The 17,487-nt window shown below is 37.7% G+C and overlaps 1 protein-coding gene across 2 annotated transcripts in view; it reads left to right on the top strand.

The window, feature by feature from the left end:
• The window catches only part of LOC101121385 (mitochondrial adenyl nucleotide antiporter SLC25A24-like), an 83,928-nt gene that overhangs the window by 33,638 nt on the left and 32,803 nt on the right, over positions 1–17,487 (top strand). For both annotated transcript variants that reach the window (XM_042251698.1, XM_042251693.1), the window contains 2 exons: positions 3,239–3,350; positions 16,332–16,490. In XM_042251698.1, the coding sequence (XP_042107632.1) occupies positions 3,239–3,350; positions 16,332–16,490 (271 nt within the window). The remainder of the gene's footprint in view (positions 1–3,238; positions 3,351–16,331; positions 16,491–17,487) is intronic.

Here is a 17,487-nt window from a genome sequence, read left to right as displayed (position 1 = left end):
ATGACCAACCTAGATACATATTAAAAAGCAGAGATATTACTTTGCCAACAAAGGTCCATCTAGTCAAGGCTATGGTTTTTCCAGTGGTCATGTATGGATGTGAGAGTTGGACTGTTAAGAAAGCTAAGCGCCAAAGAATTGATGCTTTTGAACTGTGGTGCTGGAGAAGACTCTTACGAATCCCTTGGACAAGGAGATCCAACCAGTCCATCCTAAAGGAGACCAGTCCTGGGTGTTCACTGGAAGGACTGATACTGAGGCTGAAACTCCAATACTTTGCCACCTCATGCGAAGAGTTGACTCATTGGAAAAGACCCTGATGCTGGGAGGGTTTGAGGGCAGGAGGAGAAGGTGATGACAGAAGATGAGATGGCTGGATGGCTTCATCAACTCAATGGACATGGGTTTGGGTGGACTCTGGGAGTTGGTGATGGACAGGGAGGCCTGGTGTGCTGCTATTCATGGGGTCTCAAAGAGTCGGACATGACTGAGCGACTGAACTGAACTGAAAAGTATTGTGTTCTTTTGTGAGTGTCATGTTTTCTTGATTTTTCATGTTTCTTGTATCCTTGAATTAATATATGCACATTTGATGGAGTCTGAAGTCTGAACTTTCAGACTTTTCAGAGTGGTTTTGGTGGGGAAAAACCTTCACTTGTGGGTAGCTACAAGGGTGCCAAGTGGGGGGTGTGTGGCAGTTCTGATTCTATGAAAAGCCCTGTGATATAATTTCTGTGCAACTCTGTCAGCTGACATTGGCATCAGTGAATATTACCAGGATCCTCAATGGCCAAGGCGGTAGAGGTCTGTAATGTGATGAGGACTGTTGGAGTCTTTGACGCTCAAGTCGTCTGGAAACCTCTTGATCTCCTTGTCTCCAATGGAGCTGTCCTGGCCGAGGGGATCAGTCATGGTGCTGGATCCAGCTTGCTCCTGTGATGGCAGAGGTACTGATGTGTGGGTACCTGTGGAACAGCCTTTGACCGAGGGTCTGGAGCACAGATAATCATGGATTGACTGTAGTTCCAAGGTTCAGCATGCTGGCTATTTTTCCCTGGCAGTGCCTTCAATATCTGAGGTGCAACCATGCATGGAGAAGCCGCAGAGCTGGGGATCAAGAGCAGGCTCTTGTACAGTGACTGTGGCTCTGAGGTCCAAGGCACTAACTAGCCTGTAGTCACAGTGGCTCTGGTGATTGAGATGCAGGTGTGAACCAAGCAGCCACAGAGCAGGGGTCTGAACACATGTGTGCTAGAGCAGCTGTGCTGCTGGGGCCTGAAGTGTGGGTGCATGGGGGTGCAGCCAGGGCTCAGGGATTATGGCAGCGACAGGCCTGGTCCCAGGATGGTGCAATAGTGGCTCCCTCTGGTGAGGGTGCACAGCATCTTCCTCTCCAGTGCATCCACGGCAGCAACATCTGTTGTTTACTTTGGCGGCAAAGGCTGCCAGTGTTCTCTGTGGAGCAGGCTCTGGGGTCTGCACCGATGCCACTTCAGGTTCCTTCACTCTGAAAGCTGTGGGGAATCTATGGCCACTGTGGGCCTGTTGAAGTCCTCAGGGGGCCCTCCATAGAGCAGGCCACTGGAGACCATGATGACACCTGCCACGTGGTTGAGGTCAGCCCTCACCCTTCTTTGTTTCTTGTCGTCTCCACACATATCAGCTAAGCGAGCCTCATCAGTGATTGTTTCTGTGTGACCATTCTCCACTTTTTTTTTTTTTTTTACTCCACCATGTTGTTATAGTTTCTTAATTAGATTCTTGAACCCTTCCAGGGATCTTCTCATTTCTGGATAGCTGTCTAACTATAGTTTTCTTATTGGGGGAGGAAGGCTAGTACCTTCTACTCTGCTATCTTATTAATGTTGCTAACATCTCCTTTTGTTTAAGAAAAAAGAATGGCAAAGGCAAAACTCATTACAAAACTTAAAAGAGCATTTTATAACTATTAGAGATTTAATTCACCTAGAATATATAACAATTCCAAGTATGTATGGATCTAAAAACGTAGTCTTAAATTTATGAAGCAAGATGAATCAATGATTGTAGTAAGAAAGTTTATTGCACATTTCTCAATAATAGTACCAGCACACAGGAAAATATCAGTAAAAATAGAAGATTTCAATAATACCACTGGGAAATCCCATGGATAGAGAAGCATGGTGGGCTACAGTCTATGGGGTCACAAGAGTTGGACATGACTTGGTGACTAAACCACCACCATCAACACCATCAGTCTTTACCTAACAAGCATAACTAGAATATTGTACTCAAAAGCTACAGGGTATGTATTATTTTAAGGACCCATAGAAAATTCACAAGAATTGACCATATGGTGGGTCATAAAGGAAATGTGAAAAACTAAATAGAATTTGAATCATGTAAAATATGTTCTCTAACCTTCATACAATTAAACAAGAAGTAAGGTTATTTACAATAAAACATTTTTAAAAGGATTGACAGGATAGCTTGATTGTAGGTTATTATAGAATTGAGTTAAAGGAGATGGTCAGGGGAAAAATACTACCAGAGAGAGTCAAAAGGTATAAGGTTAAACCTCAGTCCATTGTATTCATTTATTTATTCATTCAACATTGAGTACTTAGTGCTAAAGATGCAGAAGTGACTTAGAAATTGTCTTTCCTTTTGAAAGATCATAGGCAAGTATGAGAGAAACACATACAAGTAAATAATTAAAAAGAAATACAGAATAAATTCCATTAGAGGAATATTCTAAAAAATATCTGGATCAGCATACCCTGAAACTATTAACGTTATCAAAAACAATGAAAATCTGAGAAACTTTCATAGCCAAGAAAGTCTTAAAGAGATATAATGACCAAATGGCTTGTGGTATCTCAAGTGGGACCCTAAAACAAAAAAAGGACATTAAAGGAACTAAAGCCTGGACTTTAGTTAATAATAATAATATATCAACATTGGTTTATTAATTGTAACAAATACATCATAATAATATGAAATATTACCGTTAGGGGAAACTGGATGTGGGGATATGTGGGAACTCTCAGTACTATCGTAATAGATTGTACAATGAATCATGATGAATACTCTCTAAGATTTTCTGAAAGTCTTAAACTATTGCAAAAAATAAACTTTTATTAAAGATAGGAAAATTGATGAAGCCCAAAGTAGTGGCTTCTACAATAAATATGTAGGAAGTGTTTAATTAATTTTTATAATGTTGCTAACTTTGTTATAAATATTTTTTGAATTTCAGCATTGATAGAGATGGAACAATGACAGTAGATTGGGATGAATGGAAGAACTACTTCTTGCTTCATCCTGCAAAAAATATCGATGAAATTGCTCATTTCTGGAAGCGTTCTACTGTAAGATTACTTTGTATTTTGCTCTATTTTTATTTTGCCATAAATGTCTTATCTCTTATGATCACATAATCTCTTTAGACCTCACTGTCTAAAGTTAACAGTACTCTTAGCAAAAAGTGTGCAAACATAGCTATCACAATAACTTTGTTTGCTAAAACCTAGAACTTAATATAGATATCCATCTGCTGAAAAGGCCCACTTTGTGTTGAGAATAAATGACTCTTATACAGTTAATTGTCCTAGAAAAGTGGAAAAATAGTACACCCTTCTTTTTTTCACAGATACAGTGTACTCAATTAGGCCTTCTGTCATAGAAAATATAAAGTTAAAGATTAAGATTCAAAATTTTTGAATCAGAAAGAATCAGCTACATAATCTGTCTGCCACTTTAATATAAGTATTTGATTAAGAGTTGTGAGGAACAAATGAGATTTAGTAATAAGCTTTTTTTCTTTTTTAGATCTCAGTACAGGGAGTTATGTGCTTAGTCGCTTAGTTGTATCCAACTCTATGCAACCCCATGGACTGTAGCCTGCCAGGCTCCCCTGACCCTGGGGATTCTCCAGGCAAGAATAGTGGAGTGAGATGCCTTTTCCTCCTCCGGGGGATCAAACACAGGTCTCCTGCATTGCTGGAGGATTCTTTACCATCTGAGCCACCAGGGAAGCCCGCAGGGAGTTAAGTCAGTCATTTTTCAGGGTATAATACTTGCACCCACCATTGTAATTTTATGCCTTCTCTTCACGTACATTTTGGGGAAGACTAAGAGCATAGCCTTTGATGTCTGATTGCCAAGGTTTAAAGCCCACATCTGCCACCCACTAGCTATATAATCCCTCTGTGCCTCAATTTCCTTATTTATATATTGGGGATAATAATGGTTAGAGTTTTGAGAATTAAATTAGTACATTAGTATATTTAGAAAAGAGTTCAGCAGGTAATATATGTGTTTAAAATGTTATTTATTGTGATAGGCATGTTTTCCATTTGTATTCTTGAATCTATATTCTTAAAAATCATAATGTTTCATGTGTGTTTTAACTTTACATAGATAGTATTGTGCTAAAGTTCACATCTTATTTCTTGTTTTATTTACTTGTTATGATTTTAAGACATTATTATTGTTATGTGTTCATCTAGTTTATTACTTCTAACTATGGCATAGTACACACTGAATACATTTTCCTTATCCATTCCCCTAGTAAGAGATTGCACATATAAGTGATAATATACAGTATTTGCCTTTCTTTTTCTGACTTATTTCACAAAGCATCATGCCTTCCAGGTTCATCCATGTTGCTGCAAATGACATTATTTCATTCTTTTTATTATGGCTGAGTAATATTTTATTGTATTATATATATAATACAATAATATATATATATAATATATATATATTTCCCACATTTTCTTTATGCATTCCTCTGTCAATAGACATTTTAGTTGCTTCCATGTCTTGGCTGTTGTGAATAATGATGCAGTGAATATCTTTTCAAAGTATGATTTTTGTCCAGGTATATGGCCAGGAGTGGGGTTGCTAGATCATACATAAGCTCTATTTTTAGTTTTTAAAGGAACCTCCTTAGTGGCTGTACCAATTTACATTCCAGCCAACAGTACAGAAGAGTTCCCTTTTCTCCACACCCTCTCCACCATTTATTGTTTGTAGATGTTTTAATGATGACCATTCTAACCAAGTGTGAGGTGATACCTCATTGTAGTTTTGATTTGCATTTCTATAATAATTAGCGATATTATCTTTTCATGTGCTTTTTGGCCATCTGTGTGTCTTCTTTACAGAAATGTCTATTTAGATCTTCTGTCAAAATTTTTTTTTGGGGGGTGGATATTGAGCTGCATGAGCTGTTTGCATATTTTGGAGATTAATCCCTTATCAGTTGCATCATTTGCAAATATTTTCTTCTATTCTGTGGATCATCTTTTCATTTTGCTGTGCAAGTTTTTAAGTTTAATTAGGTCCCATTTTATTTTGTTCTTGTTTTCTCTAGTCTAAGAGGTGGATCAGGAGAGATATTGCTGCAATTTGTATCAGAGAGTGTTCTGCCTGTTTTTCTCTAAGATTTTATAGTATCCAGGCTTCCATTTTGAGTTTATTTTTGTGTATGTTGTTCTGAGTTCATTCTTTTATATATATCTGCCTAGTTTTCCTAGCACCCCTTGTTGAAGAGACTGTCTTTTCTCCATTTTATATTCTTTCCTCATTTGTCATAGATTGGTTGACCGGAGGTGCATGGCTTTATCTCTGGACTTTCCATCCTGTCCCATTGATCTGTATTTCTGTTTTTGTACCAGCACCATACTGTTTTGATGACTGTAGCCTTGTAGTATAGTTTGAGTCAGGGAGCCTGATTCCCCCAGCTCTGTTTTACTCTCTCTAGAGTGCTTTGGCTATTTGGGGTCTTTTGTGTTACCATACAGATTAAAAAGATTTTTGTTCAATTCTGTGAAAAATACCTCTGGGGATTTGATAGAGATTGCACTGAATCTGTAGATTGCTTTGGGTAGTATAATCATTTTGACAATATTTATTCTTCCAGCCCAAGAACATGGTTTTTCTCTCTGTTTTTGTCAACTTTGATTTATTTTATCAGCATCTTATAGTTTTCAGAGTACATATCTTTTTTGCCTCTTTAGGTAGATGTATTCCTAGATATTTTATTCTTTTTGATGTGATGTAACATGGGCTTGTTTTCTTAATTTCTCTTTCTGATCTTTTGTGCTGCTGCTGCTGCTAAGTCGCTTCAGTCATGTCTGACTCTGTGCGACCCCATAGATGGCAGCCCACTAGGCTCCCCCATCCCTGGGATTCTCCAGGCAAGAACACTGGAGTGCGTTGCCATTTCCTTCTCCAATGCAGGAAAGTGAAAAGTGTAAGTGAAGTCGCTCAGTCATGTCCGACTCTCAGCGACCCCATGGACTGTAGCCCACCAGGCTCCTTGGTCCATGGGATTTTCCAGGCAAGAGTACTGGAGTGGGGTGCCATTGCCTTCTCCGCTTTTGTTGCTAGTGTATAGGAAATTCAACTTTTTTTATCCAGCAACTTTACCAAATTTATTGATGAGCTCTAGTAGTTTTCTGGCAGCATCTTTAGGATGTCCAATGTGTAGTATCATGTCATTTGCAAACAGTATCAGTTTAACTTCTTATTTTCCAATTTGGATTCCTTTTATTTCATTTTCCTTTCTGATTGCCATGAATAGGACATCCAAAACTCTGTTGGATAAAAGTGTTGAGAATGGATATTCTTGTCCCGCTCTTGATCTTAGAGGAAATGCTTTCAGTTTTTCACTGCTGAGAATGATGTTAGCTGTGAGTTTGTTGTTTGTGGTCTTTATTATGTTGAAGTTTGTTTTCTCTATTCCCACTTTCTGGAGAGTTTTTATCATAAATAGGTGTTGAGTTTTGTCAAAAGCTTTTTTCTTGCTGAATCTGGCTAAAGGTTTATCAATGTTGTTTATCTTTTCAAAGAACTAGCTTTTAGTTTTAGATTAGGTTGTTCATTTGAGAGTTTTCTTGTTTCCTAAGGTAAGATTGTTCTGTTATAAACTTCCTTCTTAGAACTGCCTTTGCTGTGTCCTGTGGGTTTTGGGTTCTGAGGTTTTCCTTGTCATTTGTCTCTAGGTATTTTTTAAATTTCTTCTTCAATTTCTTCAGTGATCTATTGATTGTTTAGTAACATATTGTTTAGCCTCCATGTATTTGTGTTTTTTACAGTTTTTTTCTTGTAATTAATTTTTAATCTCATAGCACTGCGGTTAGAAAAAATGCTTGAAATGATTTCGGTTTTCTTAAATTTACCAAGGCTTGATTTGTGGCTCAACATGTGATCTACCTGGAAAATGTTCCATGTGCATGTTAGAGGAAAGTGTATTCTGTTGCTTTCATATGGGATGGTCTATAAATATAAATTAAGTTCATCTGGTCTAACCTATCATTTAAGGCTTGTGCGTCCTTACTGATTTTGTCTGAATGATCTGTCCATTGGTCCCTTATGTTTTCTTCTGGTTAGTTTTACAGTTTCAGATCTTACATTTTAAGTCTTTAATCCATTTTGAATTAATTTTTGTGAGTAATGAAAGATAGTGGTCCAATTTTATTCTGCTGCATGTGGTTAGCCAGCTTTCCTGATACTGTTTAGGAGACTATACTTTCCTTATTGAATGTTCTTGTCAAATATCTATAAATAAATTTATAAATAAATACATTTATGGGCTCTTGACTCTGTTCCATTGATTTATATATTTGTACTTATGCTAATACTGTATATTTTGATTGCTATAGTTTTGTTGTATAGTTTGAAATCCATAAATTTGATGCCTCCAGTTTTGTTCTTTTGTATGAAGATTTATTTGGCTGTTTGAGGTCTTTTGAAGGTCCATACTATTGGATTGTACCTCACAGACCTGAAAGCCTTGTACTTGTCTAGCCTTGAGACAAGAGAAAGAGCCTGGAGTCAGCAACAGACACATCAGTGGTTTAATGGGTAGAGGGATTTACACAGCTAAAGCAAGGTCCTGGAGCAATATCCTACTATGTGCAGCACTTGGTGGGCAGGACATGGGGGTAGTCTTTGCTCCTGGGATGAGGGTTATCAGTTACAGTGGGAATTGACATCAGGTTGGGTTATTGATTACCAGGGAAGCTAGCAGAAGGACACACCCTCACCACCCCTTTGATAGTCTATTAGGGTGGAGATATTCTGATCTAAAGATTAGAACAATCTCTGAGTGGGCGAGGGCAAGTATATAAGAAAGTCTGTCATGTGAGTAGGGTGTAGATGAAGCAGGCACTGGTCAAGCAGGGTGTGTACAGAAAGCAGGAGATCAAGCCATCTTGGGTGGCCTAATCACACACATACACGTTTTAGGACTTTATTTTTTCTGATTCTTTGAAAAATGCCGTTGGAATTTTTCCAAGAATTGCATTGAGTCTATAGATGTCTTTGGGTCATATGGTATTTTAACAATATTAATTCTTCCAGTCCATGAGCTTGTCATATCTTTTCATTTATTTATGTCTTCTTTAGTTCTTACATCAATGTCTTACAGTTTTTGATTGTCTTTTACCTCTTTGGTTAACTTTACTTTTAAGTGTTTTATTGATGCTATTATGAATGGAATTTTCTAAATTTCCATTTTAGATATTTCATTGTTAGTTAATAGAAATTCAACTGATTCTTGAATGCTGATTGTATATCCTGCAACTTTACTCATTTCATTGACTAGTTCTAACAGTTTTTTTTGTGGAGTCTTTAGGTTTTTTTTTTTTTAATATTATAAAATCATGTTATTCCAAACAGGGACAATTTTATTTTCTTTCCAATTTGTAAGCCTTTTGTTTCTTTCACTTACTTAATTGCTGTGGCTAAAACTTTCACTAATATGTTGAGCAGGAGTGGTGAGAGTGGTCATCATCATCTTGTTCCTGATTTTAAGGAAAAGCTTAAAAACATCTACTTCTGCTTCATTGACTATGCTAAAACCTTTGACTGTGTGGATTACAACAAACTGGAAAATTCTTAAAGAGATGGGAATACCAGATCACCTTACCTGCCTCTTGAGAAACCTGTGTGCAAGTCAAGAAGCAACAGTTAGAACCAGATGTGGACCAACGGACTGATTCCAAATTGGGAAAGGAATATGTCAAGGCTGTATATCGTCAACCTGCTTATTTATGCAGATTACATCATGCAAAATGCTGGGATGGATAAAGCACAAGCTGGAATCAAGATTGCTGGGAGAAATATCAATAACCTCAGATATGCAGATGACACCACCCTAATGGCAGAAAGCAAAGAGGAACTAAAGAGCCTCTTGATGAAGGTGAAAGAAGAGAGTGAAAAAGCTGGCTTAAAACTCAACATTCAAAAAACTAAGATCATGGCATCCAGTTCCATCACGTCATGGCAAATAGATGGGGAAACAATGGAAATAGTGACAGATTTTATTTCCTTGGGCTCCAAAATCACTGCAGATAGTGACTTTAGCCATGAAATTAAAGAACACTTGCTCCTTGGAAGAAAAGCTATGGTAAACTTAGACAGCATATCAAAAAGCAGAGACATTACTGCAACAAAAGTCCATCTAGTCAAAGCCATGGTTTTTCCAATGGTCATATATGGATGTGAGAGGTGGACCATAAAGAAAGCTGAGCACCAAAGAATTGATGCTTATGAACTGTGATGTTGGAGAAGACTGTTGAGAGTCCCTTGAACTGCAAGGAGATCAAACCAGTCAATCCTAAAGGAAATCAGTTCTGAATATTCATTGGAATGACTGACGCTGAAGCTGAAGCTCCAATACTTTGCACCTGATGTGAAGAGCCAACTCATTGGAAAAGACCCTGAAGCTGGGAAAGACTGAAACCTGGAGAAGAAGGGGTTGACAGAGGATGAGGTTGTTGGATGACATCACTGACTCAATGGGCATGAGTTTGAGTAAGCTCCCAGAAGATGGTGAAGGACAGGGAAGCTTAGCATGCAGCAGTCCATGGGGTTGCAAAGAGTCGGATATAACTGAATGACTGAACAACTAGAAATCATAAAGGATACTGAATTTTGTCAAGTGCTTTTGTGCATCTATTAAGACGATCTAATTGTTATCTTTTATTCTGTTAATGTGATGTGTCATATTTATTAATATGTGTGTGCTTAAACATCCTTGCATTCCAGAGATAAATCCCATTTAATGGGAGTATGGGAGAAGGAAATGGCAACCCACTCCAATGTTCTTGCCTGGAGAATCCCAGGGACAGCAGAGCATGGTGGGCTGCTGTCTGTGGTGTCACACAGAGTCAGACATGACTGAATTGACTTCACAGCAGCAGCAGTTGGAGTATGTGATCTTTTTAATATACCATTGAATTCTTTTTGAACTACAGTAATAAATGTGCATTTGCTTAGAATGCCATCTCTACAAAACTTATGCTTCAGCAGATTATCAGCAGAGGTGTTGGTCTCAGGGCCCACTCACCTCTCCATCTTCTCCAAAATTACATGATTTACCAGGTTTATCATTAGTTATTTCATTAAATTAATTAGCAGACCAGTAATTTAGAATAGCCTCTGACACAAAATAAGGACTTGACAACCAGAATGTGTTATTATTTGTCACTATAATGCTGCTGCTGCTGCTAAGTCACTTCAGTTGTGTTTGACTCTGTGCGACCCCATAGACGGCAGCCCACCAGGCTCCCCCATCCCTGGGATTCTCCAGGCAAGAACACTGGAGTGGGTTGCCATTTCCTTCTCCAATGCGTGAAATGAAAAGTGAAAGCGAAGTCGCTCAGTCATGTCCGACTAGTAGCGACCCTATGGACTGCAGCCTACCAAGCTCCTCTGTCCATGAGATTTTCTAGGCAAGAGTACTGGAATACCATTACCTTGATAAATTACAAACTATAGAATTTGATGAAAGGTGAAGAAAGACCCTGGGTCTTTACCACTAGTGCCATCTGGGAAACCCTTGTTAAGTAGTTGGGATGATCCTCTGGAGGAGGGCATGGTAACCCACTCTAGTATCTTGCTTGGAGAATTCCATGGACAGAGGAGCCTAGTGGGCTACAGTCCATAGGGTTGCAAAGAGTCAGATACAACTGAAGCCACTTAGCAGACACCTAACTACTTAATAGTATCTATTTGTTTTATAATACCATGGGCAAAGAGATGCTTTCTGAAATTTCCTGGATGCCTCAAAATTCTGAGTTATAGCACTGGAATAAGCCAGTGAAGTAGAGTGTTTTATTTGTTATCAATATGTTTTGCTCCTCTCTCCTTTGGACCCATCTGCAAAGGATTTCTCCCTGGCCCTCTCTCTATAGAATAAATCTTCCTACCTCATTGATGTCAGTTTTATGATGTGATATATTTGAAAACTTCCCATGTCAAGTGTTGTACCTGGGTGTTGGACTGGATTCCTCTCATTTACTCTCATTTACTTTACTCCTGTTATTGTTCCCTCTCTCCTGCATCATCATGCTGATAAGAAACTATAGCAACAACATCCCAAGACAGTGACTTCAATAAGATAGAAATCTATTTCTTATTCGTGTAATAGTAAGGCTTGCTTAAGCTGATAGGGTACCTCTGTTTCACAAAAGCCTTGAGAAATCCACTGGTTCTTTCTGTTCTCCAAGATGTTGTCCTCATGTACATAGTTGAAGCTGGGTCATTGCTTCATTTTTAAGGATGTGAAGTGGAGGTTGTACATATTTACTCTGTTCATAACTACCTGGCCCAAATCTAGACTAGTGTCTACATAAGCTCCTAGGGAAGTGTGGAAATGCGGTTTCTATTTGGGTGGCCATTTACCCAGGCAAAATGCAGAATGTGGATGTGACTGGGTTGTCACAAAACAAAAAAAGAGAATAGAGTCTGTTGAGCAGTAGTCTCAGTCACAATCAATTTTTGCATCTCTGTTGTATCATTCCCATAAATGTACAAAAACACTACAATTTCTTCCATTTAAAAATACACCCTTGACCATACCTCCTCTTCTAGTGACTGCCCATATCACTGCATTCTTTCACTGAAGCTCTTTTCTAAAGTGTTTATTTAAACTGTCATCACATCATCCATTTCTATTTTTCTTTTTTGCTATTTCACAAAACCAAGCCTTTTCTTCCATCACAATTCAGTGCCTTTGTCTGAAAGTAAGAGTTGGTCTGTCAGTAACACATGCCAAATGGCGTGGAGGTCCGTGTAGACATTCTTTTTGTTTTTATAAAATTCTTTGTTATTGTGACATAAACAGCACAAATACAAAAAAGTATAAATAACATAAGCACAATTAGAAATTGTATCATTAACCCTAATGTGCTCACTACCAGGTTAAGAAATAGGCATTCTCCTTACTTTAAAACCCTTGTGTCCTCCCCAGTCATATGTCTCTACTTCCACCAAGAGTTAACCAATATACTGAATTTTCTGTAAACCAATTTTCTCCTTTTTCTTTATACTTTTAGCACCAAGTATGTATGTATAAGCAACATATTATTTGATTTTGCCTATTTTTGTACTGTATATGGTATTTAACATTCTACTTATTTACATTAAACTATGTTGATGTTTGTAACTGTATTCTATCCATTTTCTCTCATATAGTATACCAGTGTGTGAACATACATATATATATATATATACATATTTTTTTTATTTATCAGTTTCACAATTGTTGAACATTCGTGTTATTTCTAGATTTTTTCCATTATAAATAATGATGCAATAAGCTTTCTTGTCTTTTCAAATGAGTCAGCTCTTTGCATCAGGTGGCCAAAGTATTGGAGTTTCAGCTTCAGGATGGACTGGTTGGATCTCCTTGCAGTCCAAGGGACTCTCAAGAGTCTTCTCCAACACTACAGTTCAAAAACATCAATTCTTTGGTGCTCAGCTTTCTTTATAGTACAACTCTCACATCCATACATGACCACTGGAAAACCATAGCCTTGACTAGATGGACCTTTGTTGGCAAAGTAATGTCTCTGCTTTTTAATATGCTGGGAAAGATTGAGGGCAGGAGGAGAAGGGGACGACAGAGGATGAGATGGTTGGATGGCATCACTGACTCGATGGACATGGGTTTGGGTGGACTCCAAGAGTTGGTGATGGACAGGGAGGCCTGGTGTGCTGCGGTTCATGGGGTCACAAAGAGTCGGACATGACTGAGCGACTGAACTGAAGCTTTCTTGTATATGTCTCCTGGTGTACATGAATAAGACTTTCTCTAGGAATATAGGGCATATACACAGGAATGGAATTGCTGCTTTGTATTTACTTTTACTAGGTAACATCAAAGTATTTTCCAAAATTTTGTACCATTTGTTTTCACCAGTGATGGATTAAAATTACTCTTGCTCTATATGCTTGCAAGTAGTTGTTATTATCTGACTAGAATTTTGGACAATTTTGTGAATATTAAATAGAATATTATTGTAATTTTAATTTGAATGATTTTGAAAGTTTTTTTGTTAGACCCCATTCTGACCTGAAACTTTATAAGCTTTCTTTTCAGTGACTTCTGAAGCAATGATCTGCATGTTCCAACCCCAGTAGTCCATTCTTACATCTCAGCTTACTTGACCTCTCAGTTGTGTTTGATTTGGTTGATCACTCCATCCTTAAAATATCTGCTTTACTTGACTTCTTTCTTGTTGTTCAGTCACAAAGTTGTGTCAGACTCTTTGTGATCCCATGGACTGCAGCACTCCAGGCTCCTTTGTCCTCCACTGTTTCCTGGAGTTTGTTCAAATTCATGTCCATTGAGTTGATGATCCTATATAACCATCTCATCCTCTGCCTTCTCTTTTTGCCTTCAATCTTTCTTAACATCACGACATTTACCAATGAGTTAGCTCTTTGCATCAGGTGACCAATGTATTGGAGCTTCCACTTCAGCCTCAGTCCTTCCAGTGAATATTCAGGACTCATTTCCTTTAGGATGGACTGATTGGATCTCCTTGCAGTCCAAGGGACTCTCAAGAGTCTTCTCCAACACCACAGTTCAAAAGCATCAGTTCTTCCAATGAATATTCAGGACTAGAGGGCAGAAACTGATTTCTGCACCATTACATTACTAGTATGTAGCCCAGGGCCCTGGACTTTAATTCACTAATTCAACCACCACTTAGGGAACACTGTTATCTCCCCTGACCAAGGTGCTAGGTTTATCGATGCATAAAAGAGACCAGTTTGATGCTTTTATTAGGCTTACCTTCTAGAGGAAAAAGCACGCAATAGAAATGAACTAATTAAGATTGTGCTACATATTAGGGAGGAAGCCATGGAAAGAGCCAAGGAGAAATGTTCTAGGCAGGGGGAAAATAAAAAACAAAGGTACTGAGGTGAGATGGTGCTTGGAAAGAGGGTGCTCAATGAATGAATAAATGAAGATCGGAAAACTAAGAAGCAGAGAAAAGACTTGTTCACTATGATTGCCTGGAAAATCCCATGGACAGAGGAGCCTGGCAGGCTTTAGTCCATGGGATTGCAAAGAGTAGGACACAACTGAGCAACTAACACACACACACTACGATTGACAAGTAACAAAACCTAGCTCCAATTTGGCCCTTTTCCTACTGAACCACACTGCCTCAACATTTAGCAAAAATGTATAGTCTTAGCAAAATCACGTATAATAACTGAAAATGAAGTGAAATGCAAAATTTGTTAGAGTTCAGATTTTTTTTTCTGTTTTTTATTTTTTATTTAAAAAAATTTTTTTTTTTTTAGTTTTATTTTTAATTTCTACATGCATTCCCAAACATGAACCCGTCATCCCCATGCTGCATCCTGAGTCAGACATAGACTGGCGATTCAATTCACATGATAGTATACATGTTAGAATGGCATTCTCCCAAATCATCCCACCTCTGAGTCCAAAAGTCCGTTATACACATCTGTGTCTCTTTCCTGTCTTGCGTACAGGGTCGTCATTGCCATCTTCCTAAATTCCATATATGTGTTAGTATACTGTATTGGTGTTTTTCTTTCTGGCTTACTTCACTCTGTATGATCGGCTCCAGTTTCATCCATCTCATCAGAATTGATTCAAATGAATTCTTTTAACGGCTGAGTAATACTCCATTGTGTATATGTACCACAGCTTTCTTATCCATTCATCTGCTGATGGACATCTAGGTTGTTTCCATGTCCTGGCTATTATAAACAGTGCTGCGATGAACATTGGGGTACATGTGTCTCGTTTCCTCAGTGTATGCCCAGAAGTACTGACAAAGGAGGCAAGAATATACAATGGAGTAAAGACAATCTCTTTAACAAGTGGTGCTGGGAAGCTGGTCAACCACTTGTAAAAGAATGAAACTAGATCACTTTCTAACACCGCACACAAAAATAAACTCAAAATGGATTAAAGATCTAAATGTAAGATCAGAAACTATAAAACTCCTAGAGGAGAACACAGGCAAAACACTCTCAGACATAAATCACAGCAGGATCCTCTATGATCCACCTCCCAGAATTCTGAAATAAAAGCAAAAATAAACAAATGGGATCTAATTAAAATTAAAAGCTTCTGCACAACAAAGGAAAATATAAGCAAGGTGAAAAGACAGCCTTCTGAATGGGAGAAAATAATAGCAAATGAAGCAACTGACAAACAACTAATCTCAAAAATATACAAGCAACTTCTGCAGCTCAACTCCAGAAAATAAACGACCCAATCAAAAATGGGCCAAAGAACTAAATAGACATTTCTCCAAAGAAGACATACGGATGGCTAACAAACACATGAAAAGATGCTGAACATCACTCATTATTAGAGAAATGCAAATCAAAACCACAATGAGGTACCACTTCACACCAGTCAGAATGGCTGCGATCCAAAAATCTGCAAGCAATAAATGCTGCACTGTTGGTGGGAATGCAAACTAGTACAGCCACTATGGAAAACAGTGTGGAGATTCCTTAAAAATTGCAAATAGAACTACCTTAGAGTTCAGATTTTTAAAAAGAAAACTGACATTTGAAGTCAGTGTAAATAATAGAGAAAGAAATGAAAACATATAAAATGCTACTCTTGAATTTTGACTCAGATTAAGTAAGTGCACAGTGTAACCTGAGAGAACTTGAAATAAGATAGAGAAAAAAACTTTAAGCATTTAGTCCTTATTTACTGAGTGGCAGACACTATGTTGCATAACTAGGACATCATCCCTGCATGGAGTGTTTAGATTTTTCATGAAAGAGATTAGTCTAATATTTGAGAATTCTCTAAATAGCTTGAGAATTTAAGACTAAAACCTCCAGTTGGGATATTAAATCAGTACATGAATGTGCTATTAGAAATTATTTGGTCTAGTACAAGTGCTAAGGATATTGTCAATCTTCATTAACAGGAAGTGAGATATGAAACATAACCTTTGGGTTTTTGGTCTTTGTACAGAGTTATGCTTTTACTTATCAAGTGTTTACATTTGACCATCTAATTCTATTTTATGTTTTATCAGATGATTGACATAGGGGAGAGCATAGCTATTCCAGATGACATTACTGAACAGGAAAAACGTTCTGGAAATTGGTGGAAGCGCTTGGTGGCAGGAGGGATAGCTGGTGGAGTTGCAAGGACGTGTACGGCACCTTTTGACCGCTTGAAGGTCATGATGCAGGTAGTTTGCACTTTAGCCCTTAAGCATTAAACTAACTTGAAAAAAATCTTGTTAATTTTCAAAAGAAATGTTTTGGCACATTTCAAACTACTTCTCCCTGAAGTTTTACATTTTTTATGAAAACATAAATTTTCTTATTTTCAATATTAAAAGATGCCTTAATTTCCTTTCAGATGCTTTTAAAATTAATTTGTATTTGAAATAGTAATAGAACCACTCTTAGAAATTTTTTCTCAGGATTATAACTAAATCTATGAATGAAGTGTTAAGACATACAATTAGTCTAACTTATTAGGTGTCTCGAGCCCCTGAAACTTAACATAATAGCATGGTTCTAATCTACTTAAGTACTAATAGTATTTCTAAGAATTGGAAAATAAGTTACTAGGAGTGTGTTACTGACTAATATCTGTTTAGAGGTAATACTTCATAATTTTATTTTGCTGATTAATAGATTGTCAACAGTAGTTATAAAATAGTGCAGGTTTAGTTTTAATCTGTTAAGTGTCAATTAAAAGTTAATATTTGCCGATCTTCCCTGGAAGTCCAGTGGTTAAGATTCCCTACTTCCAGTTTAGGGGTGTGGGTTCGATCCCTGTTTGGGGAACTAAGATCCCACATGCCCTGTGGCCAAAAAAATTCTTTTTAAATTTAATATTTGCTGAATACTTTCTTTACAATAATACAAAATTAATAATACACAATCTCAGTAAGTAAATAAGTGTTAGTCACTCAGATGCGTCCAACTCTTTGCAATCCCATGGACTACACCCATCAGGCTCCTCTGTCCATGGAATTCTCCAGGCAAGAATACTGGCGTGGGTTGACATGTCTTTCTCCAGGAGATCTTCCTGACCTTGGGATCAAATCTGCATCTCCTGCATTGCTGGTGGATTCTTTACTGTCTGAGCCACTAGGGAAGACCAATTCACAATCTAGTAAATTTAAATTTGTAATTAAATTTACATACCTGGGTATTTTATTGTCCTTTTTTGGG

The sequence above is a fragment of the Ovis aries genome, chromosome 1 (assembly GCF_016772045.2).
Source record: "Ovis aries strain OAR_USU_Benz2616 breed Rambouillet chromosome 1, ARS-UI_Ramb_v3.0, whole genome shotgun sequence".
Taxonomy (NCBI): Eukaryota; Metazoa; Chordata; class Mammalia; order Artiodactyla; family Bovidae; genus Ovis; species Ovis aries.
Note: the sequence above shows the minus strand (reverse complement) of the source record. Positions and strands in the feature narration are given on the sequence as shown.